Raw genomic sequence first — 24,012 nt, forward strand, 5'->3', positions numbered from 1 at the left:
CACTCCCCCACCAGAGCAGCTGCAGAACTAGCTCGCATGCTTCTGGTTTTCAGTTCCTTTTTCACTTAAGGCCTGTAGGGATTTCCCTTCCTATCTTGCAAGCTCAACTAAAAAGAGTTTTTAATATTCCTTATCTAGCTGTTTTATAGAGGAAGGGTTTAGGATATTGTAGTTCACAGATTGTTGGAAATAGAAGTCTTCCTCCTTGGTTTCTTACCCAAAGCAGTGCCATCCTTTCTTAGCCTGTGATGATCATTTTATGGTAGGAAGTGATGGGGGTATGGTGATGGTGTCTTGATCCTGCCAAGGTGGCCCATAGACTGTTAAAATGTAGAGGGCCATCGACCTAGAAAGACTTCAGATTACTACCGAATAATCTAGGTGTTCTTTGAAGTTGGAAATACTCTTTTGGGACAAGATGTTTACTGCTATTTATTAGAAACTTTATAGCGAATGCCCTCCTAAAATAATAATGACAGAACACACAAGACTGAAAAAACATCAAGGGCTTAATCAACACAAAATATTTGCTTAATCATGGATTCCAGATTTGTAACAGCTCAAATGCTTGGCATTCTGTTTTTTTCCCAGACTGTTTCTAGGGTCTGACTTGATCACCGGTCCCACTCCCACCAAAGAGCAGCCCAAGTCCACCGCCAGCGGGAGCTCTGGTGAGAGCATGGACTCTGTCAGCGTGTCATCCTGCGAGTCAAACCACTCAGAGGCTGAGGAGGGCTCCATTACTCCCATGGACACCCCTGATGAGCCTCAAAAAAAGGTATATACTCAACCTTTCTCTTAATTCCTAATACAGGCACCTACATGCTATTTGCCGCACCACAGCAAGGAATGTCTGTTTTTAAGTGTATCACTCTATAGTATTTTGAAAGTCATGTTTTGAACAGGCATCAAAAGAAGAGTTCAATTTGGGGACATACTCCTAATAGAAACAGGTGTAAAAGTACTAAGCAGTTTGGTTTATTCATTCGGCCTTTGAAATATTGTTCTATACCCACAGCTTAAGGCACTGGAGTTATTTAGGGGAAGTAGGACTACTTAGAAAGAGCAAAAAGTCAGAAACGGAGATGTGTCAGCTTCTTGGTACCATATTTTGTCTTAGCTAAGCATTTATCACAATAATGTTGTATAGCATGCCACTCCAAAACTCAGTGACTTAAAACAACCACCATTTATTTCTCTTACGCATCTGCTGGTGGCTGATCTGGGTTGGGCTTGACACTAGGCCACAGATTTGGTCCAGGTCTGCTCTACTTGCCTCTCATTATTTTTGGAGTAACGGGCTACCCAGGGCATGCCCCTACCATGCTAAGATGGACAAGCAAGAGGGCAAGCCCAACTCGCAAGCACATACCAAGCCTTTACTTGAGTCATATCAACCAACATTCTGTTGGCTAAAGTGACCATGTGGCCACATTCCACATAAGTAAATGAAGCAGAGAAATAGGCTCCAGTTTTAGTGGGAGGAACTCTGAAATCACAGTGCAAAGAGCACAGATGCAGGGGAAGATGAGGGATTGGTAACAAGGATACATCCTCCCATGTTGGAAAAAAGGAAACTGATGAGAGGTGATAAAAGAGTTTCCTTTGAGTTTCTATCTTCCATGACTGCATAAATAAAAATTTAAAAACCAAAATATCTTAATCTTAAAATCTTAAGACCAGTCTTTTTTTTTTTGAGATGAAGTCTCACTCATTCTGTTGCCCAGGCTGGAATGCAGTGGTGTGATCTTGGCTCACTGCAACCTCTGTCTCCTGGGTTCAGGGGATTCTCCTGCCTCAGCCTCCCTAGTAGCTGGGATTACAGGCATGTGCCACCATGCCCGCATAATTTTTGTATTTTTAGTAGAGATGGCGTTTCACCACGTTGGCCAGGCTGGTCTCAGACCCCTGACCTCAGGTGATCCACCCACTTCGGCCTCCCAAAGTGCTGGGATTACAGGCATGAACCACTGCACCCCACCAATATCAATGTTAATCTTCTGTACACATCTGCTTCAATCTGTTGGTTGAAGGGTTTGGATCAGAGAGTCAACTATGACATAACTAGAATTTGCACCATTTGGGGAAGGTTTCTGGCTAACCAAGCTTACTCCATAGTGACTTCTGGCTCATTAGCTTATGGATAGGTCAGTAAGGTAGAATGTTGGCAATGGTTTCATCCTTCGATTTATATCTGCTGCTCTTCAAGGGGACATGTGTGTTGCTTCACATGGAGTTAAAAGAACAGTGGTAATCGGGGAACCCTCAAGTGACTTTGTCATAATGTGGCCAATCCAGGAAGAACATCATATTCAGGATTCATCAAACTGAGATGACTAATTTACCGCTCTAGTTGGATTTCTCACCTTTCTGCTTTGAAATCCAGGGATACAATCATTCATGCTCTGAATGTTGAAAGAAAGCTTTTGTGGACACCTACAGACTGGCCATGCTCTCAAAAGGCATTTTTCATCAACCCGGGATGTAGTCATTCTTTGTGACTTGACATACAAATTGAATCTGTCAAAATCTGGAATGCCATCTCTACATTCACTCTTTTCACAGCCTCGGAGGTTTTGTAGGCTCATTTCTGATGGTAGACATTGTAGGAAAGTAACAACTGAGGTATTGCCCACATTTTTGTGGGATTTCTCCGTCTCTCCAGGAAGGAGATGGAATCACAGTCACACCTTGTGGCACAGTGGAAATGTACATTGGTCCAGATGGTACCTTTTAAAACTGTGCAGAAGCCCAGTGTGCTGTCTCCTTCACATCCCTTGCTTCATCTTTTCTGTCCCATCCCTTATCACACTGGCTTTTTAAATTCTTGCAGAAGTCATGACTCTTTATTCTTTGGATGAACCTTTCTCAGAGTCATACATTTCTGTAGACTTAAACATGAGCGATTCACTTGGTTGCAAGTAGTTCCTGGGCTGCACAATCCCTGCATATTAGCTAGAAAGGCTCTTGGTTCTCCTGCTTGGCACATAGCTGGACTGGGCTGACCTCCAGACTTCCTTCCTGCTCTGAGAGCCTGTGACAGCCGCCTTCTCCAAAAGTCCTCCAGACTGTCATTCTTCCTTTCCCACAGGCTACACTGTGAGGTTGCTCTTAAAGGTGAAGGGTAATTTATTTGCATTCCTTTCTTCATTCCCCTGATCATGATTTCTAAACATTGATTTTTGCACTTGCTCCTCACTTCCTAAATTCTCAATAGGAATTTGGGGGCTCATCAGGCAGTCTGTTTAGAGCTGCTATAACCCAGGCATATTCTAGGCTTTATCTTAACTATAAATGTCACTAGAATCATAGAAAAATCTAACAAAGGAAATAGAGTTTGGATAGAGGAACATGAAAGTGAAAAAATCGAATGATTAATTGGAAAATGCACCCCCTTAACTAATATATCTGCAAAGAAACTTGTGCTTTTAACTTATCCATCATCAGTCCTCAAATTGAGCCACTAAGTTGATTCACTTGGGAACATAAGGAAGAAAAAAACCCAAAAGCCAAAACAAAAACTAAACCATATTATGATAGAGCCACAATCAGACCCCTACCCATGAGAATTGTCACATCAGCTGGCTGGCTGTAAACTAACCATGCAGTAGAATTGAATGTATAGTTATGCCATAGGAGGAAATCTACAGGAAATAAGATAATAGACTCCATTTTAATCAGAAGCCTGATAACCAGAAAGCTCAACTTCTATACTGTTTCCATGGAAAGGCAGATAAATATGAAAGACATAAGTTATTTATTTTATAAATTACTTCCAGAATATTTTATAGGATTAACATGGTATAATTTAGCTTCAATCATTCCAGGAATTTGTTTATAATTTTCTACAATAAGAATTGATATTTTAAATGGTTCAATTTAATGATTTTTAAAAGTACCTCTTCCAATAACCTCTTTCTTTGGTTATTGGTATTGCATGGATGAGAAATGTGTAATTAATCTGAAAAGCACATTAACTGTAGCACTCCATTTCTTAATTGTCCTTGATACACATCATGAAAATGTGTGCAGTTGGCTTTACTAGCAAATGTGGAAAGTGGTGAAGCTGCTTAAAGGCTGTATTTCCCTTGAGCAAGTCACTTTTATGTTCTCAATCTTATTCTCCTCGTCTTTATAATGCTCTGCATTTTGTTCACAAGACAGTTGTGGAATTAAAATGGGATAAGATATATGAAAGCTCATCATAAGCCCCACAGTGCTAAACATAGCAAGGTAGCGGCATATTATGTTGATTCATCTTCTTATTATCAGCCACAGGCTGAGCCTTGGCCATGTTCTTGCTCTGGGAACTCGGTAGTGGGAATCAGCTTGGGTTCCTGTTCTAGGAGTGCTGTCAACTAGCTGTGTGGACCTGGAGCCCCAGTTTTCTCCCTGGGTCTCAGGTTCCTCAGCAGAACAGGTTTGGGACTAGTTGATGTCCAAGGCCTTTCTAGCACTAATATTCAATGCAGAGCCATATAATCTGGAGTACTTCTCTTAGAAACTTCTAAAAATACAAAACTTTCTCTCCCACTGCAAAATCTGACTGCAGTAGGACTGAATCAACTGTTGGTAAGGCTTTCCTTCAGCCGGGTAAGCTTCTGACATCTTTGGGAACCCATATTGCCTCCAGTTTCTGGTGTCGGCTGCCACCTGCTGGTTAACTTCCATAAGAACAGCTAAAACCTAGGGAAATAAAGAGAGCTGCTCTGCCTCACGTGGTTATAGAGTGACTAGGTCACACTGAGTCACCGATAGGCGTCTACCACTGATGGGGACTCGAGTACTTACACCAGGAATGAGATACATGTGTGCTGTGGGCTGTTGTGGAGGAAATAACTGCAGTCTATCAGTCTTAATATCTACCTCTGCTTTGAAAATTACAAAGCTGTTGACCAGCGTTCTAATCTGTTTTCTTCTGGGGTGTGTTTACTCTTCCAGCTCTCTGAGTCCTCCTCATCCTGTTCTTCTATCCATTCCATGGACACAAATTCCTCAGGGATGTCTTCCTTAATGAACCCCCTCTCCTCCCCTCCGTCCTGCAACAACAACCCCAAAATCCACAAGCGCTCTGTCTCGGTGACATCCATTACCTCGACTGTGCTGCCTCCTGTTTACAACCAACAGAACGAAGACACCTGCATCATCCGCATCAGTGTGGAAGACAACAACGGCAACATGTACAAGAGCATCATGGTGAGGAGCAAGCCCTGACCCAGGAGCGGGCTTCCATTTAGATTGTGTGTCTGTGTCTATCAGCCGCTCAGACTAACCGCCCTAAATATGCACACACAATATTAGCATATACATATGTGCATTCACACAGAAGGGATGTGTGTCAGTTCCAGGTGTCCCTGGGCATAGATGCTGAGTGATGTATGTATATAAAATATATATACATATATGTGTACACACACAGTGTATATAGGATATAATTTTCACATCTTAAAGAAATGCTAAAACGTGTTTGTTTAGGTCAGTATTAGCCTTTTGAAAATTCTCAATTTGGGTGACTGTGTCAATGTGCTCCAAGGAGTATGCCACTGCTTCACACGTTTCTGGAAGCCTTCCTATGGAATTATATGTCTGGTTTTATCATTGAATTTCCACACATTCTTAGCAGTGTACTCCCCTGATGGCAAATTTTTGTCATTTAGTCATTTGGATCAAACCTAGTTAATAAAGTGGATGATCAAGCTAGAAATACAGTTTGGGTTAATGAGCAATGATGCTTATAAAATGAGACCAGCCTTTTTGAGCTTCTTGTAAAATCTGTATGTTTCTGAGGACAATTACAAAGATGTTTTTAATAATGGCCGTCTTTTGGGAATACACACAGAGCCTCTCATGGCGATAACCTCGGGTATGTGAGGTCTGGTATGTTTATCACAAGAATATAAACTCCTTAGTTTATGGGAGATAATCGTGTGTTAGAAATCACATTATCCTTTGTAGCAAAATCCCACAGCTAATTCCACATCTCTCCTCATCTTTATGACTCGCCTCTTTGAAGGCACACTGAGTGCTTACAAGCGCAGGTCTGAATATGGCATAAGTGGTATGGAGGCTCCACATAAAAGCTTTGCTAAAGCATTTATTGAATCAACACAATATCAAACATTGTGTACTAGTCATTAGATCAGGCTTGGGGGATAGGGAGATGAGTGAGACATTTCTACCTTTGAGTTTGTTTTAATCAGAAAGGGAGCTCACAAAGCATTATTCCCAATGTACAAAATAACAGAGCCAAGATCAGGTTGTAAAGGGCCTTATGGCCCACACAGAGGAGTGTGTTAATCCTGCAGGCAATAGGGTCTTGTTGCAGGTTTTTAAGTAGTGATGGGATTTGCTCATTAAGAAAGTCATGGCATTGTGTTTGCTGGAGTGTGGGGGTAGATTGGAGGTGGGGAAGCAAGTTAGGAAGCTGGTGTCATGTTCCATGTAGGAGAGGACAAGGGCTTGAATGACAGTCATGTGGCTGGAGATGGTGAGGATTTTTGAAAGCTTTTGATGAGGTAGAATTGTAGAATCCATTCATTTAGTTACCAACTCTTTGGTTACTGTTGTGGAGGACTAGAGGCTGTCTGGGCAGTTGGTGGGTCTGTGAGATATGAACTACCAGAGCAGGATATTTCAGGGACGTTGAAATCAGAGGTACCAGTATGACATCAGATGGCATTGTCTGATAGATGGTCAGAAACATGGGTGCAAAGCTGGTGCTGAGATCAAAATTGGGAGTTGTCAAGCTCCACGGGGGGATGCGGTCTTGCGAGAGTGAGTGTAGGATGAGGCAGAATGCAAGTGGTAATGCGGGAGCGGCTAATAAAGGAGCACCCGAGAGGTAGAGGAAGCACAGGGAAGCCAAGGTCCTCCATGTGGTTACTGTCTTCTCAGCATGGTCTGTTCCCCTGGCACCTCTTACTTGCGCCAACCAGAGAGAACTTCCACTGTGTAACTCTGCGGTGTCTCTGAATTGTAGCATGGATTTGTACACCAGACAGTTATGTTTTGGGACTTGCCTGGTCAGCGTGCACTCTGCTCAGTCTGGGGAGAGCTGTGAGTGGCTGAACTGCACGAACCCCTACTGCCCAGGAGGAGTCATAGGTTGTGCATGCTGTCTGAGTGTTGGGAGGGTAGTGAGCAGAAGATCCCCTGCCCCCTGCCCGGAGATTCCTCCTTCCCCAGCAAATGGGCTGCCTCTGTGAGAATCACCTCTCCTGCCAACCCCTTCCTGTGGCCCTTCATATTTCACCAGGTGGTGCCACTCCCCTTTCATGAGAATCCTGCATGTGTCACAGGCTTGATCTGGAGAGATGACACAGTGCTCTTGTGCTCTTGTTTTCATCGTTAGGCCTCTCAGGAGAAACTTGGCTCTACAGGAAGTCCCTTTGTGAAATGTATTATACTGTGTGCTGTTGACCAGAGGATGGAAATAAATCAGTCCAGGTTCAGGGGAGACTAGCAGTTCTCAAACTTTTTGTTTTCGGGACCCCTTTGTACTCTGAAACAGCGTTGAATATTCCGAAGAGCTTCAGACTATGTGGGTTATATCTGTTGATATTTACCACATTAGATATTTAAACTGAGAAACTTTCAAAGTGTTGATTCATTCATTTAAAATAACAATAATGAACACATTGCACGTTAATGTAAATTTTATTTTTTAATGAAAAATATCTATTTTTATCCAAAAATTATTGAGCGAGAAGAGTGGCATTGTTTTCCATTTCTGTAAGCCTGTTAAAATGCGAGTGAGACTGGCTTTGTTTTGTTTTGTTTTGACTGTGAGTGCAGTGTACTGAAGAATACAGTGACAGCTACTAGACTTGTAGTTAGGAGCCACTGTACCGATTTGTGCTACGGTGCCAGCACTTCCATCCACCATAGCTTCTGCAGTACATGCAAATGTCCACACAAAGAAAAGACAAACAGCATCTTAGTATTGTCATGAAAATAATTTTGGTTTCATGGATCCCCTCATGGATTTGAGGGCCCCACGGGCCAGAGATTGCACACTGAGAACTGGTGGCCTAGAGAACTTGCTTCACAAGAGCAACTCATGTCCCTGGAATCTGAGGCCCTTCCATAGAAAGTAGGAGAGACAGCAATTAGCCCTTGTAAAATTACCTCCTCAGTGACCATGGAAAAATGTCTTCTACCACTGAGCCCATCACTCTTTCGAAATGATCTTTCTCTCCATTATGTCAATCACAGAGTCAGTCTCCCAAAATCCCTTACACAGGGAATGCAGTATTTCTGTCACAGGAAAGTCAACGAAGGTGACACCAAAGCGTCGTTCAGTACCGTGCGTTCAGTACAGCAGTCACTGGCCCCGGGTGGCGATGGAGCGTTTGAAATGGGGATACTCCAAATTGAGATGAGCCGTGCGGGTAAACTCTATGCCAGATTTTGAACACTTAGTACAAAAAAGTAAAATACTGCGTTAACAATTTTTGTACTAATTATATATGCTGATGTAATATTTGGGGTGTTCAAGTTAAATATCACTTTTTAAAAACCTTTTTCTTTTTTGAGACGGAGTCTCACACTGTGGCCCAGGCTGGAGTGCAGTGGTGCAATCTTGGCTCACTGCAACCTCCGCCTCCCGGGTTCACGCCATTCTCCTGCCTCAGCCTCCTGAGTAGCTGGGGTTACAGGCACCCACCACCACACCTTGCTAACTTTTTTGTATTTTTAGTAGAGACGGGGTTTCACCATATTGGCCAGGATGATCTCAAGCTCCTGACCTCGCGATCCACCCGCCTCGGCCTCTCAGAGTGCTGGGATTCCAGGCGTGAGCCACCGCACCCATCCTAAAAACTCTTTAATTGTGGCTGCTAGAAACTTAAAATGAAATATGTGGCTCACATTCGATACTTACGAGTGCTAGTTCCGTCTATCCGCATAAGGATGGCTGCTCGAGCTGGGAATCCTCATTGTAATCATCAGTTCCATTCAGCATGGCTTTCATGGTACAAAGTAATAAACACCCAAGGGAAAGCCCTTGGTCATCTTGTCCTCATTTGAACATACCTGGGGAAGTTTAAGGTAAGGAGAATGCAGGTAGCCTGGCTGGGTCATATAACTTACCCACCTTAGCCTGACCTGCATCCCTTGAGGAGAGATCTTCTCCTTTAGCCTTCTGCTACTAGTTCAGTGTGACCCAGCTTTGGGAGCATTTTCTTCATACTATCAAAAAGCATGTGTTCCTCATTTAGAATTTTGTGTGCACCTACTTTTCCTTTGTAAATGAATATGCCAGATGTTTTGGTATCAGACACATGAACAAGATCTTTGCTGCTTACAAGGACCCCTTTGTAATGCACATTGTGTATTGAATCACAAACACCAGCTGCTGCCCCAGATCAGAGCCAGGCATCTCGGCACTGCCATCCTCAGGCACACAATGGCAGTTTCTTGGAGGAAATGAGGCTTCTGTATGTGTCGAGGATGGTCGTAGGGGGCTTTCTTTCTATAGTTCTCTTGCCCCCTGGTAAGAACAGCTTTTTATTTTTTAAGTAAGAATAATCTGAGTTTTCATTCACTTCTTTCAAATTTAAAGAAATCACCCAAGATACGGTACATAAGTCTGCTTTCTTTTCATGTTGCTCTGCACACCCTGCAAATAGTTGGGTGGCAGGCAGAGAGGTGAAGGGGAGAACATCAGAATTGGGAATGAGGGAAACCTTTAACTTGTGCTTTTAAAACACCTACAAGTTCATGTTTATTGAAGCATAATTTGCATATATTTACATATGCAGATCTTAAATGTTTGATTCTTTGAGTTTTAATAACTATATATATCTATGAAACTACTACCCCAAATCTTGATAAATAACATTTCCATCTCGCCTGCCAGATTCCCTGTGCCCTTTCCAATCCCCCTCTTAACCTAGAGGTTCATTTTCTAATGCCACAGATTCGTTTTTCCTTTTTTTGAAAGAATAGACGCCACTGGTGTGTGATCTTTTGTGTCTACTTTCTTTTGCCCAAGAAGATGTTTGTGAGATTCGTCTGCATTGTTGCATGTGCCAGTTCTTAGTTCCTTTCAGTTGCTCAGTAGGAGTCTATTATGAATGTACTACGATTTATTCTCTTTTCCTGTTGATGGAGATTCAGATTGATTCAGTTTTTAGCTATTGTGAATAAATCTGCTATGAATGTTTGTGTACAAGTCCTTTTGTGGACATAGTTTTTATTCTGCTTGGTAAATGCCTGGGAGTGGGACTGCTGAATCACAGGTTCACCTGTACTTTTTGAAATGGTCAGTGGGCAGAACTGTGACTGTTTTTATCCTGTGGGTTGTAACCAGTGCCATAGAAGCAGTTCAACATGGGAGGATAATGTTGGGCCAGGACTAATAATGCTTTACATTTTTCACAATTCCCTCATATATATTCTTTCACGGGAACTTCAACCACTGTGGAGGAGATTGGCAAGGAAAGTGTTCTCTCCATTTCAATAGCGGATGATGCTGCGACTGAAAGATTAGGTGACTCGCCCATCGTCTGTGGCTACTAAGGGTAGAACCAGGACTAGAAACCAGGGATCCTGGCTCTTGGTCCAGTTCCAATTCCACAAGTCCATTCTTTCTGGAAAGGCATCACAACACAAGATGGCAAGAATGAGAGGGTCAGGAGAACTCCCTCAGGAAATGTGAAGCTAAGTACTTTACAAACCTGTTCATTGTCTTTGCAGTTGACGAGCCAAGATAAAACCCCTGCAGTGATCCAGAGAGCCATGCTGAAGCACAATCTGGACTCAGACCCCGCGGAGGAGTACGAGCTGGTGCAGGTCATCTCGGAGGACAAAGGTGGGCATCCTTCCGAGACAGGCGTGTTCCTTCCCAGGGCAGGTGGCTAGCACATGTCCACAGCGCTCCGCACTTAGAAGGCAGAAAATGGATACGTACTGTTTTATCGGGACCTCGTGGTGGTTTTTGATAGTGCAAGGGTGAACAACCGTGCCATCACCTCACTTGTAGAATTAAGTATCTCAAAGCCCTCCCTGATTCCCCAGCTCTTGTTTTTCTTGCAATTTTGACTAGTATTTCTTCTGCCCAGTCTTTCTGAGCTCTTCAAACACTTTTCTAGGAAGAAGTGTCTCCCTGCGCCAGGAGGCAGAGGGTAGGGGAGTCTGTTGGGCATCGCAGGTGGCCACACACCTCCTTTACCCAAGAATGTGTTTCTAAGTTGTGTGTGAATCTGAAATTTAGCAGTTCCTATAATAATTTCTCATCGTTCCAGTTAATCATGTAGGAGAGTTATTTTCTTTATTCATGATCAATTTAAAAATAACACAAACCTCTAACTTGAAGGTTATTTAACTCACATTTATTGAGGCAAAGAATTGGTAATCTATGAAAGGCTTCAATATGCCTGGGAACATGTTATTTAAAGAAATATCTTTTATGGAAGACTTTTTGGGCAAATAATCACCTTTGCATGTATCTGTCTGCTAATATGAATTTGGGGACTGCATTTGTTGAGAGAAGAAAACAGGCTGGTAGATAACTCCTCTGTACTTTGTCACTTCACAGACAGTGACTGTCAGGATAGGTCTCTTCTCCAAGTGCAGAAGGAGCAGCAAATATTGTTGACCAAAGCCAACCCTTTCTGCCACCAGACCCCAAACTGTCCATTGCAGCCACCTTAAGTAGTCCTCTGCTTACCAACAAGCAGCGTCCCCTATCAGTGAGAAGCATTCCACAAGCTAGGCTCTAGGATCAACATAGCACCCCGGGCTCTATCGCTGGGTAGAGGAGAGTGGCTGAAATTACAATACTGCCTTCTCCTAGAGATTGAAAGCTACAGCCTCTGGGAAAATTCTTTTTCAGTTTCCTCTTGGAACTTTTCTCATTCATTCAGCTGAGGCTTAGGCTGTGGGGCAACACTTTCTCAGTTATAACCTTTTAATGTAGTTATAGTTATAATTCTAAGCCTAAAAAATGGTCTCAAGTTGTACCATTTTTTTTTTACAACACGGCACTAAGGTGAGGCTGGTGGGTCTAAAGGTCCGGGAGTCTCGAGGGGTAGCCAGGACCCAGTGTTGCCCCTCAGCTGTGTGATCCTAAATGCAAGCTGCTGGACCCCCTGGGCCTTGGTCCTTAATTAGAGACAATACCCTGCTGGTTCTTCATATGTCACAAGGCGATTCTGAAGAGAACAAGAAATCATGTACCTGAACATGGGGAGATGCTAAATGATATATAACTGTGAGGACTATTATTACTGACCCACGAGTATGTGGGCAGCAGCATGGGACACTCTGAGGGGGTTGTTCTCCACTGAGCCTTTGTGCACAGAATGTACAAGAGTCACTTGGAACCTGCTCATATCAGTCTTGCTGTTGGATCTCAGTGTTTGAAGTTGAATTAAGACTCACTTTGTCCAGTTTTACAGCCATATGCCTCTGTGATTGCCTCCCTCACCCCACTACCACAGAGCTAGACTTGTACATTTTACCTTTTTAAATTCCATTTGTTTTTTTCAAATGCTCATTACACTTGAGTGCTAAATACTGTATACTTTCTTGTGGCAATTCCTCAAGGATCTAGAACCAGAGATGCCATTTGACCCAGCAATTCCATTACTGGGTATATACCCAAAGGATTATAAATCATTCTACTATAAAGACACATGCATATGTATGTTTATTGCAGCACTATTCACAATAGCAAAACCTAGAACCAACCCAAATGCCCATCAATGATAGACTGGATAAAGAAAATGTGGCACATATACACCGTGGAATACTATGCAGCCATAAAAAAGGATGAGTTCATGTCCTTTGCAGGGACATGGATGAAGCTGGAAACCGTCATTCTTGGGAAACTAACACAGGAACAGAAAACCAAGCACTGCATGTTCTCACTCATAAGTGGGAGTTGAACAATGAGAACACATGGACACAGGGAGGGGAACATCACATGCCAGGGCCTGTCGCAGGGTGGAGGACTAGAGTAGGGATAGCATTAGGAGAAATAACTAATGTAGATGATGGATTGATGGGTGCAGCAAACCACCATGGCACGTGTATACCTATGTAACAAACCTGCACGTTCTGCGCGTGTACCCCAGACCTTAAAGTACAGTAAAAATAAAATAAAAAATAAAAATAAAAGTGAGGCCGGGCATGGTGGCTCACACCTGTAATCCGAGCACTTTGAGAGACCAAGGCAGGTAGATCATGTGAGGTCAGGAGTTCGAGACCAGCCTGGCCAACATGGTGAAACTCGTCTCTACTAAAAATACAAAAAACATTACAAAGAAAAAAAAAAGTAGCCAGGCGTGGTTGCGGTCGCCTGTAATCCCAGCTACTCAGCAGGCTGAGACAGGAGAATCGCTTGAACCCGGGAGGCAGAGGTTGCAGTGAGCTGACATTGTGCCACTGCACTGCAGCCTGGGCAGCAAGAGTGAAACTCCATCTCAAAAAATAAAATAATAATAATAATAAATAACTTAAATAAACAAAATAAAATAACATAAAACTGAGTCAAAATAACTTTGCTTTGATGATTTCATATTACACTTGGAACAATCCTTGTTCGAAAATTACAGATGTCTAGTTGGGAATCATTGAAGTTGAAAATAGTTTAAATATTAAAAGATACATAGGAAGGGGAACATCACACACTGGGGCCTGTCAGGGGGTGGGGGAAAAGGGGAGGGAGAGCGTTAGGACAAATGCCTAATGCATGCAGGGCTTAAAACCTAGATGACAGGTTGATAGGTGCAGCACATGTATACCTATGTAACAAACCTGCACGTTCTGCACATGTATCCCAGAACTTAAAGTAAAATACAGTAAAACAAAGATATGCATGTTCAGCACATGTATCCCGAAACTTAAAGTAAAATTAAAAAAAGAAAAAAAGATACACACTTTCCTACATGGGGAATAAAATACTTGTTTGATGGGATTACTTCAAAAAAATTTTAATATTTCAAGTAGAATTCTGGAGTGCTGTAGATTTTCTGTTTTTTCCATGTCATTGGATTCTCTTAGTCTTTGAGAAAATCTGCATACTGGGGTGGGAAATGGACTGCAGGAGAAAGGAAACCTGAGTTCAAATCCCAGTTCTGCCATTCAGTAGCTGCCATCTTGGGAATTTTCTTTAACTTTTCTTGGTCTCTGTTTCCTACTGTACTTTTTTTCTAGCTTTAACATTTTCTCTTGGAACATGTAGTTCATGGAGTGAATTTCTAAAATCTCATTTGTACTAATTTTTAGAATTGGGATTGAGAAGCTGGGGTCAGTTTTCGGGGCGGTGGTGGTCACTGTCTGGTTCAGGTCACGTTCCAGACACGAAGGGCCATAGTCCCATTCTTGTGTCTGGGCGAGGTTTACAGCTGCCATTGTCAGTGCTGAGCGGAGCTCCACAAGCTGACCACCTTATCTTTCCTTATCTTTTTCAGAACTTGTGATTCCAGACTCAGCCAATGTCTTTTATGCCATGAACAGCCAAGTGAACTTTGACTTCATTTTGCGCAAAAAGAACTGCATGGAAGAACAAGTGAAACTGCGTAGCCGGACCAGCTTGACATTGCCCAGGACAGCTAAACGGGGCTGCTGGAGTAACAGACACAGCAAAATCACCCTCTGAAGGGAGGGACCAATGGCCCCTTGTTTGCCAAAGGCAGACAGGCCGGGGCTGAGAACAGGCTGTGGTGATTGCAATTACCATCCAGTGTTCCAGGATCATTGGTGAAGTCAGCAGATATTTATTGAGTTCCTGTGGCGTGCAGAGCACTATGATAGGCATTGTGGGGAAATTGGAAATGAATTTGACATGAAAAGGATGAATGATTCACTGATTCTCTTTGACTTATTTGAGACTAAAATGCAGAATTACCCACATTTAAAAAATATATATATGCACACATATTTGGTATGCATGTGTATATATATGAAAATATATAAGAGGAACTTTAGGGGATAGTACGGACTATGGAAAAACAAATTTGCACAATGGCCTGGGAAGCTGAGGTCACTTTTTACAGGGAAATAGAAGAAACTGAGAACTTAGTCTCGTATCTTCCGAGTGAATGGAATCAGTCCTGGGAATAGAGAGTGTCCTTTGTGCCAGTATTACAAGAAGCCCAAACTTTATTTTTATAAAGGGAGAAGATGACTTTCTCAATCAAGTGCCATCAGATAAAAACAACTGCAGAGGCTGGAACTGCCACAGGCTGCATGAAAGGCCACTTTGAAAAGGGTTTGGATGAGCTGGTGGCCTTCAACCTCTGCCTGCATCTGCCGCTTTCTGCTACCCCAGGGAGGCCAGGAGGAGCTTCGGAGGACCATTGCCCCACTGGTCTAGCCATCACGACACCTCTGGAGGTGTCAAGCTCCTGAAACAAGCTAATTTCAGTTTCTGGCAACCCCGTGTATTTCTGTTTTCCCCTAAAGAACATATCATAATCATCGCACAAATAACCATGTTCTTTGGTAGTGAAGCCAGGAAAGAAAGCGCGAAAAGAATGGTGACTCATTTGGACTCTTATCTGTCTTGGAATGTCACTACTTCATTGCCTTCTCTGATTGCCTTTTGCATGTAAAACTATGTGTCTGGAGTCTTTTGCCATCTGGATCCTAGTACCTCTTTATTATGTGCAATTTGTTCCTCAGGTGTGGAAATTTCTACTGCAATTTACTACATTTGGTTAGTTTGAGCTTGTGAAAGATTTCTGAACAGTGATTGCCCTGTTGTTAGCCCCGCAGAAGATGTTTCCTGCTGATAGCAGCATCCTATTTTACTTATTAACTTTTATAGCATTACTGTGCCTAGTCATGGGGAAAGAGATGGGGCTGCATTGATTATCTGACTCATTCGTCTAAGAGGTACATTCTTCCAGATGGAATCAATAACTTTGGTTTTCAGGTTCCCATGCTTGCTATCACAGTATCACTGTTAAGTGACATTTTTGTCTCTCATAACACCATCACACTCTTCCTTCCAAGTCTGAGCTATGCTGGGGTTTGAACTAAAAGCCATATGTGGAATATTGACATGTGTAAGAAGCACTTTCAGAATGTTGTCCTTTTTAAGAAATGATTCTCAAAATACCAGTTTTTATTCCAAAAATAAAGAGAACAAACCCAGAATATGAAGTGCAGATTGTAACATGGAGCTATTTTTTTCCTAATCCAGTAATACAGCTCCTAACAGTTGTGCGGGATTTGTGTTACGTAAACAGCCATGTGAATTCTGCAAGAAACACCAGGGAAAGTTTAGAGATTTGTGGCAATGGACCGAAGAACAGGCCAGGAAGTCCTCCAATTTCCTTTGGTCTTTCCAGGAGATTGGACTACACATTGTAAAGACTGGGTTTCAGCTAGTCAAAAAGCACTTTCTTCTGTTTTCAATGCCTGATCAATTTGTGCTTCTGTGCTTGTCGGAGAGATGGCCAGGGTGGCAGCCCTCATGCAGGTTGAAGTACATGTAACCCCAGCCTGATATTCTTGGTGTGAAGGTCGAAAAGAAAATCGAAAACCATTGGCCTGGGTGAGGGTGTGGCCACCAAGACATAAGTGTTGTGCCCCTGTGCTCACCCTGTGTATTTATACTGTATATGTAGAGTCTAGATTTATATACTGCAATGTAAAATATATATATATATATATATTTACCTTTTTTAAAGACAATGGAAATCCCAAGTAGCTAAAACTTAGCCTCATTTATTTAATGCCACTTTAAATTGTCTTAAATTTGTTTCCTGGTGGACAGCCGGGTAATGCTTTTAGCTGCTCGCATGCTTGTCTTTCTGCATCTCCATCATCTGTTTACCTTTTGGTTAAACTAATAAACTAGTTTGGGACTTGGCTGGCATGTGCTGCCAGACCCAAAGGGATTGTATCTGGATTATTAACCAGGTGGGTTTTGGGTTCCAGGTGTGTCAATAAGCTTTTGGGAAGCCCACTGGATCGGTTGGAGGAGCACAGGGAAAGCCAGTGGCCGAGTCAGGTGGGATCCTTCCCACTGGCAAGTGTCACGAGCCTTTGGGGGGAAGAATGACTTCCTTAAGAAACTGCAGTCAGAGATGATGCCTTTGCTGGATTGCTGTCGCCCAGGCTCTGTCGCCCAGGCTGCGGTGCAGTGGTGCGATCTCGGCTCCCTGCAATCTCTGCTGCCCAAGTTCAAGCAATTCTCCTGCCTCAGTCTCCTGAGTGGCTGGTATTACAGGTGCACACCACCACACCCAGCTAGTTTTTGTATTTTTAGTAGAGGTGGGGTTTCACCATGTTGGTCATGCTGGTCTTGAGCCCCTGACTTCAGATGATCCACCCATCTCGGTCTCCCCAAGTGCTGGGATTACACTGCACCCAGCATGGGGACACTTAATAAAATCCAACTTAGAGTGAGGGTCCAAGTTAGCATTTTGTCGCTTTTCTGAGAGCCTTTCCCCGCTTTTTGTGATGGATAGCACCTGCATAGTTCTTGAAACCACCTATGGTGCCCTGGAACCCAGGGGGACCTCTATGGAGGGAGGAAAGGCATTCCTAAAAGAATTACACTTGAAATCGTTTGAAACTGATCCATGCAGTTTCCCCAAAGTCATTAGGTCTGAGGCCACATTCACTGCAGATGCACAGTATTGTCATTTATCATACTGTTAAAAAGTTTCCAGAATTATTTTCCAGTGGATTCCTAAATGGATCCAAATTATCCAATGTTCTGTGCCCTTGTGGAATTTTTAGAGGAAGCCAAGTAGATATTTTAATAATAGGAAATTGATAATATGGGGTGGGGAAAAAAGGGAAATTTTGGTCTTTGGTCCTTATTTTTTCAAGATCATTCTAAAAGCCTGTTTCCCTTGTTTTGCCTTTTTCTAGAAACTGGGCCTGGGTACATTTTGCCTGAAGGAATACTGTCCTAAACTTGTCTTCTTTGGAGCATTTGTAAATTCTCCTTGCAGCACAGGATCATTAGGAGGCATACAGTATTGCCTTATGTGTCCTGATTTCAGTGGGACTAAGAAGGTTCCTGACTCAAACCTCTTTTGAGATGCCTACATTTCCACTAGGAGAAGTTATTTCCATTGCATTTTTCATTGCTTTTCCCCCTAGACTCTCTCTTAAAATTAAATGCCTTCAGAAGGGATGTGTTAAGCTAGGCTAGGCTGGACCGAAGTACCAAACCAAGAAATCTCAACAGCTTAAGACTGAGGTTTATTTTTTCTTTCGTGGGACTGTGTAATGCAAGTCAGGAAATTCCTTAGTAGCTTTTCTCTAACAGCAGCTCATGGATCCAGGCAGCTTCCATCTTGCAACTTTGCCATCTCGGTGTTTCCCTTCTAGTCACAGTGATGACAAAGAGAGTAAAGAGAACTCACAACTGTTCCCAACTGCCTTAGACCAAAGCGACACCTGTCACTTCTGTTCACAGCCCATCGACCAGTCCCCGGCCCCGATGTGAATGCAGGGGAGGTGGGAAATGCAGGAGAAACCTGGAGGAGTTGATGCACACGACTGCCTCTGCCACAGAGGGGTAATGCCTTCTTCCTAGGGTGCAGGGGTTTGTTCACCACTGGCAGTCATCAGAAAGTGTTTGGGAGAGATGGCAGTGAGGACTTGAGGCTGCACAGAAACGAGGAAGAGTTGAAGAAAGATGCTGAAAGGAGAAAATACTAGAAATAACAATTTAATTTTGTCTAGAATTAGCGTTGATCTTATTTTTTAATTTAATTTTATTTTTTGAGACAGGGTCTCACTCTGTTGCCCAGGCTGCAGTAGTGCAATCTCAGCTCACTGCAGCCTCCGCTTCCTGGGCTCAAACGATTCTCCAACCTCAGCCTCATGAGTAGCTGGGACTACAAACGCAAGCCACCAACGCCCTGCTTTTTTTTTTTTTTTTTTTTTTTTGTATTTTTTGTAGAGGTTAGGGTCTCGCCATGAAGCCCAGGCTGGTCTCGAACTCCTGAGCTCAAAGCGATCTGCTTGCCTTAGCCTCCCAAAGTGCTGGGATTACAGGCATGAGCCACTGCACCCAGCTGATCTAATTTATTTCTAATTTTTAACGTACAGTCACTCACCAACAATTCATTTTCTTCTGATGTGGTTCCTACTTTGATGAAACTAGGAGCTACTTTACAGATGTAAGTCAGGTTAAAAAAAGAAACCTAGGAAATGTAAAGTATTTATGCAAAACCCAACAGATCAAATAGGAGCCAGGCAAATTTAATTATTTTAGACTCACAATTTGGCAACCATTATCGGGTGTGGATTCTCAATATCTCTACCCAGAAACCTTTGTGGAAGCAATTTTCTTATTTAACATTTCAAGGAATCCAATGTAGGTAATGTTTTCTTAAGAGTTTGAAGGCATCTTACAAATCATGTAGTCAGCGGCCTCATATTACAGATACGGGGCTGAGACACAGAACGGTTAAGTTGCCCAAGTTTTAGGGACAGAACTCTGGATCATCAAACCCCACTCTGAGCATATAACACTGGGCCAGGCACTAAATGGAGGAGGCTCTCCTGACAGACACTTCCACAGCCTCACAGAGGTGGAGAGAATCCTTGGGATCTGTGGGCTCCATCCCCAGCCTTCCAGTCATGTGAATTCCCACAAACTATCTCGGTCAGCTGGACACCTGGTTGGTTCTTTGAAGTGTCTGAGGAACATCGTGCTGAGGGTCAGAGCACTGCCACCTACTATCCTGAGCATCACTTCCATCCCACTGATGAAGAAACAGCCATAAAGATGATTATTTTGAGTTAGCACCCCAGATGGATTGAAATCCCTTTCTTATTTATAGACTCAGGTGTTACCAGGGGTGGCTGCAGCGGGAGAAACTCCTAGGAAAGGCACCAACTGACAGGAGCTAACAAAGGGGGAGCGGATGGGACTGGGGCTTGAGTGGTGTTCAGGAGAGCCAGTTTTAAGACCTCCCAGATCACCCTCCCTGTAAGCCAGTTATCGGTATCCAAGTGCTTTAACACAGGCTTCTCAGAAGAAATTGTTATTCCTACCATTGTTTCATACCAAAGCTTCATTATGTGCTACAGTTCCAATTTCTTACACAAGAATGAAAAGGGTTACCAGTACAGGAAGTTTAAAAAAAAAAAAAAAAAAAAAAAAAGACCGAATGATTTAAGCTGTTTCTGAGTCGTTCCTGCCATAAGAAACAATCAAGGCACCAGTTTTGAAATGGGAGAAGCATTCTAAATGAAACTGTTAGCTTGCCCCTTGACATAAATTTCGTTCCTCGTTTATTCAGTATCTAACATCCAAGTCTCCAGCAATACATTATCTGAGAGTTTGCAGTATGACCAGCTGAATAATCAGTATATGAGGTTTCATAGGGGAGACAGACATGGGTTAGAGGTGCCAGCTTTATGTATCGGGCTGTGTGTGTGTGTGGTGAGAGAGAGAGAGTGCAAGAGTGAGAGATTCAAACGTTAAATGTTACTGAGAAAACAAACGAGACAGATTATCCCCCAGCAGCTTGGAAGTGGGTGCAGTTTGGTGAGATCTGACTGCCTCTGCCTGACTCCCAGGCCACTTACTACCTTAGGCGAGTTGCTTCCCTTAGCTCTTTGCCTTATCTGAAAGATAGGGATTAATGAATAGTTCCTACTTCTTGAGGTTCATGCTGTATTAAACTACACAGCACACGTAGGGAAAGTGCGGTTCACTTTGGTGCATGGTACGAGTTAGCTGCTGTTATTCCTGGGAAGCTTCTGGCCTAAGGGAAGTCATGTCTTCAAAGAAGCCCTCCAACCTCCTCCCCGGATGAGCCAAATGGTCCAGATGTGAAGCTCTTAGAGGTGAGGCTTCCATGTGTGGAACAGCACCCTGGGAAAAGTTAAGCTGCTGCTGCTCTGGGGAGGGACTGACTCATGGAGTTGGAGGGCGTCCAGGGCTCCTGCAGCTTGTTCCACGGCTGGGGTCCAAAAAGGTTCACAGAGACGGGAATGTGGGCCCAGCACAGCCTCCCTGGCCGGCCTACAGGCTTTGCAGCGTGCACTCGCGCTGGACGGGCTGTGACGGAGAGACTGGCTGATGTCAAGCAGCCCTGGGCTGGAGTGTCCCTCTCGGGGCCTGAGAGATTGGCCACCACACAGAGCTGGCAGCAATTCCCATGAGTCCCACCTTCTTGGGTGGATTTCTCTCACCAGAAGCTTTGCTCCCTGCTCCTGGGTATTCCCTCCTGTGTCTGTCCACAGTCCCTGTGTCTGTCCTACAGGAAGTGGTTTTTGACTCTGGTTCCAGAGGTCCTGTCCAGGGACAATGGAGATGCTTGATTGTGAGTTACTGCTGTTCCCCAAGCATTGGGGGCGCTGGTCACCTCACTTGTTCCTTTGCAAGCGATTCAACTCAACACCACCTCAGTCTCTCCCACAGTTGCAGACTTAAAAGGATAAAACTCTAAGGACAAGGTTGTCACCACTTCCTTTTGAAGCCTCCCTCCTACCACACTACTTCCCCCATTGGTTCCCTCTTCTCTTTCTTGGCCTGTGCACTGGCATCACTGTCACCAGCGATGGGCTTGCCTTAGTCTCTTCTCCCTGCTCCTTACACTTCTCTCCCAGACTCTGCTCTGAGCAGCAGGACTTTGCTCCATGTGTGGTGCTCTGGAAGCCGCCTCTTTCCTCTCCCCTCAGATTCTCAACAGGCTCGCACCACTCTGTCCCTTGCACTCAGCTCTGCTCATGGTTTCCTCCCCTGGGCTAGGCCTGAGCAACAATATCATCCCCTTCAAGTCTTCGCAATGTATGCTAGCAGTTTTAAAAAGCAGTTAAAGCCCTTCAGACCACACCATCAAAATGCCTGGACAACTCAACTCCTGTCTGAGGGTCTGTTCCAAACTTCTCATTTCCTTTTGGGAGAGGAAATTGTCGCTGATTATTTTCTAAGCATCTAAGAACAGAGAGAGAGCTGCCTGCTCCACTTTGAAAATCAAATTCCCCCACTAGCAAGAGCCCAGACATCCACCCCGGCACCCTGGAATGGGAAACCCCCAGCAAAGCCTTGCCAGGTTCATGGGGGCAGAGCTAGTGCTCTGTGGGTCCTAGGATTGCTCAGACATGGCAAGTTTATTAAAGCACCCGTTCCAGAGGAAGCCAGACTGGAGAACTACAGGGAGGGGCATAAAAACAAACTCCATAAATTAAAAATAAAGAGAAGGCAATCCTCAGGGACGATTCTTCATTCTTTCCACTCTTTTTGAGGACAGATGGGAGGATGGATGGCTTTGGGTTGGAAGCAACATAGCTGGTGTCACACAGGCTACTGAACAAAGATCAGCTATGGGTGGAAGCAAAAAACTAGGGCATTTCAGTAATTCACAGAGCAGAAAGGAAGCCACACTTTTGCCCAACAACCAAGTTTAATGGAGCCATTCCACCACTTACCTTGGAACCCCATTCGGTGTCTGACAATTCTGTCAATGAATTCTTCCTGCAAGCTCACCTAAACTCCTCTTGCTCTGTCCCTGGGATAAGAGGGAGCACCATTTTTCACGTAATCTTTTGTAATAAAATGTACTAAAATCTACCATCATTACTTCTCTCTTCAAGCAGGCACAAAAGGATATTGTCCAGACTTTGGTTCTTGTCTCAGCTGCCCCACACTGACTTAGGGCCGTGGGCTCACAGGGAAGCCCTTCATATGCACCCCCCTCTCCTGCTGGCCCTCCTCCCTCAGCCGCATTTAATTGAGGGACAGCAGGTTCCCCTGAAATAATAAACATCACCACAAAACATCATGTGGGTGTGACAATTATTTCCAAAGCTGTCTGTTCTTAGTTTTCAGAACGTGCCACCCATTACATGCTATTTTCTTCTCATACAGCCAGCCTCATTTTAACTTTACTTTGTCATTATTTAACTCCTTAGCGAATTAACTTCTGTCATGGAGATCACCTCTGGATCATTTCTTTCCTCTGTTTAGTTGGCGAGAACTTGTCAAAAGCACGTTATAGAAAGCCTCCTGGGAAGACACATCTTTATTTTGTAGTTACTAGCAGCAGGGATTTGCTCCAACCATAAAGGAAAAACCATAAGACTCCCAAATTTGTAGCTGAGTGGGACATCGACATTTTACTGGAAGCCTCTGTATTATCTGTCAAGATGGTAACCAAACTTAGAATTCTCCCAGAAACGCTGGGCTCTTACTTCTGATGAGACAGCCCTGAGAAGGAGGCAGCCAACTTGCTCTGCCAGCGTGATCGTGTCTGTCTTGTTTGTTGTTATCGACCCCAACGCACGCCTAACTCTTCCGCCCTACCGAGTTCCCATGAATCCCACCGAGGCCCTTTCAGAGTCCTGCCAGGCAATGCCTGGACAGCATTGTGCCCAACCCTCCTCCCTCTTCTGAACTCCAACTCATCCTCCAAAACCCAACCGAAATGTCACTTTCCCAGCAGAGCGGCTCTGATAGTCCTCCTCCACCCATTGTGTTAATCTCTGAAATAAAGCCGTCCTGTCTGGCAGTCACCTGCTTTATGTTGCTCCTCCACTGGATGTGGGCCCCACACAGCAGTAGGGACTTTACCTACTCCTCTGAGCGTCTCAGTGCCCAGCACAAAGCCTGCAGCAAGGCAGTGTTCACAGCCTAGTTTTTGAGATTAGGGGGAAGCTTGATTTAAACATTCAAGCAGTCACTGAGATCAACGAGGATTCTCTCTTTGTTGCTGCTGTTATTTTTCCCCAGGAAAAAGCTCTTTGGCTTCGGACCAGTATCACAGTATCTCAGTATGTTTTGATGAATGGATAGACTGACCTGTAGCACAAAATGCAAGATGGACACCTCCACTCCCTCCCATTGGGGGCTCTCTTCCATCTTTCCGTACCTTGGAATCCTTTCAGCTAACATACCAATGCCCATCAGTTTAAAACAACCCTCAGTGCGCAGGAAGGGCACAACCACCCTCCCCTCATTTGCCATGGGGATCACATAGCAGTTCCCCCTGACCCCCACATCCTTGGTCAAGGGCAGACCTGGGAATCTCTGCAGCGCTGGCCATTGAAGAGTGCCTGCGGAAGCAATGGACAATCATATCG

At 43.9% G+C, this 24,012-nt stretch overlaps 1 protein-coding gene across 3 annotated transcripts in view; it reads left to right on the forward strand.

Annotated features, from left to right (window-relative positions):
• RGL1 (ral guanine nucleotide dissociation stimulator like 1) overlaps positions 1 to 16,601 on the forward strand; it is a 291,199-nt gene extending 274,598 nt beyond the window's left edge. For 2 of the 3 annotated variants that reach the window (XM_015121590.3, XM_015121585.3), the window contains exons 15-18: positions 592 to 778; positions 4,942 to 5,196; positions 10,699 to 10,813; positions 14,418 to 16,113. In XM_015121590.3, the coding sequence (XP_014977076.1) occupies positions 592 to 778; positions 4,942 to 5,196; positions 10,699 to 10,813; positions 14,418 to 14,605 (745 nt within the window). In that variant the 3' untranslated portion in view covers positions 14,606 to 16,113. 3 annotated transcript variants of the gene reach the window in all.
• The last annotated feature ends 7,411 nt before the right edge of the window (positions 16,602 to 24,012 follow it).

The sequence above is a fragment of the Macaca mulatta genome, chromosome 1 (genome assembly GCF_049350105.2).
Source record: "Macaca mulatta isolate MMU2019108-1 chromosome 1, T2T-MMU8v2.0, whole genome shotgun sequence".
Classification (NCBI taxonomy): domain Eukaryota; kingdom Metazoa; phylum Chordata; class Mammalia; order Primates; family Cercopithecidae; genus Macaca; species Macaca mulatta.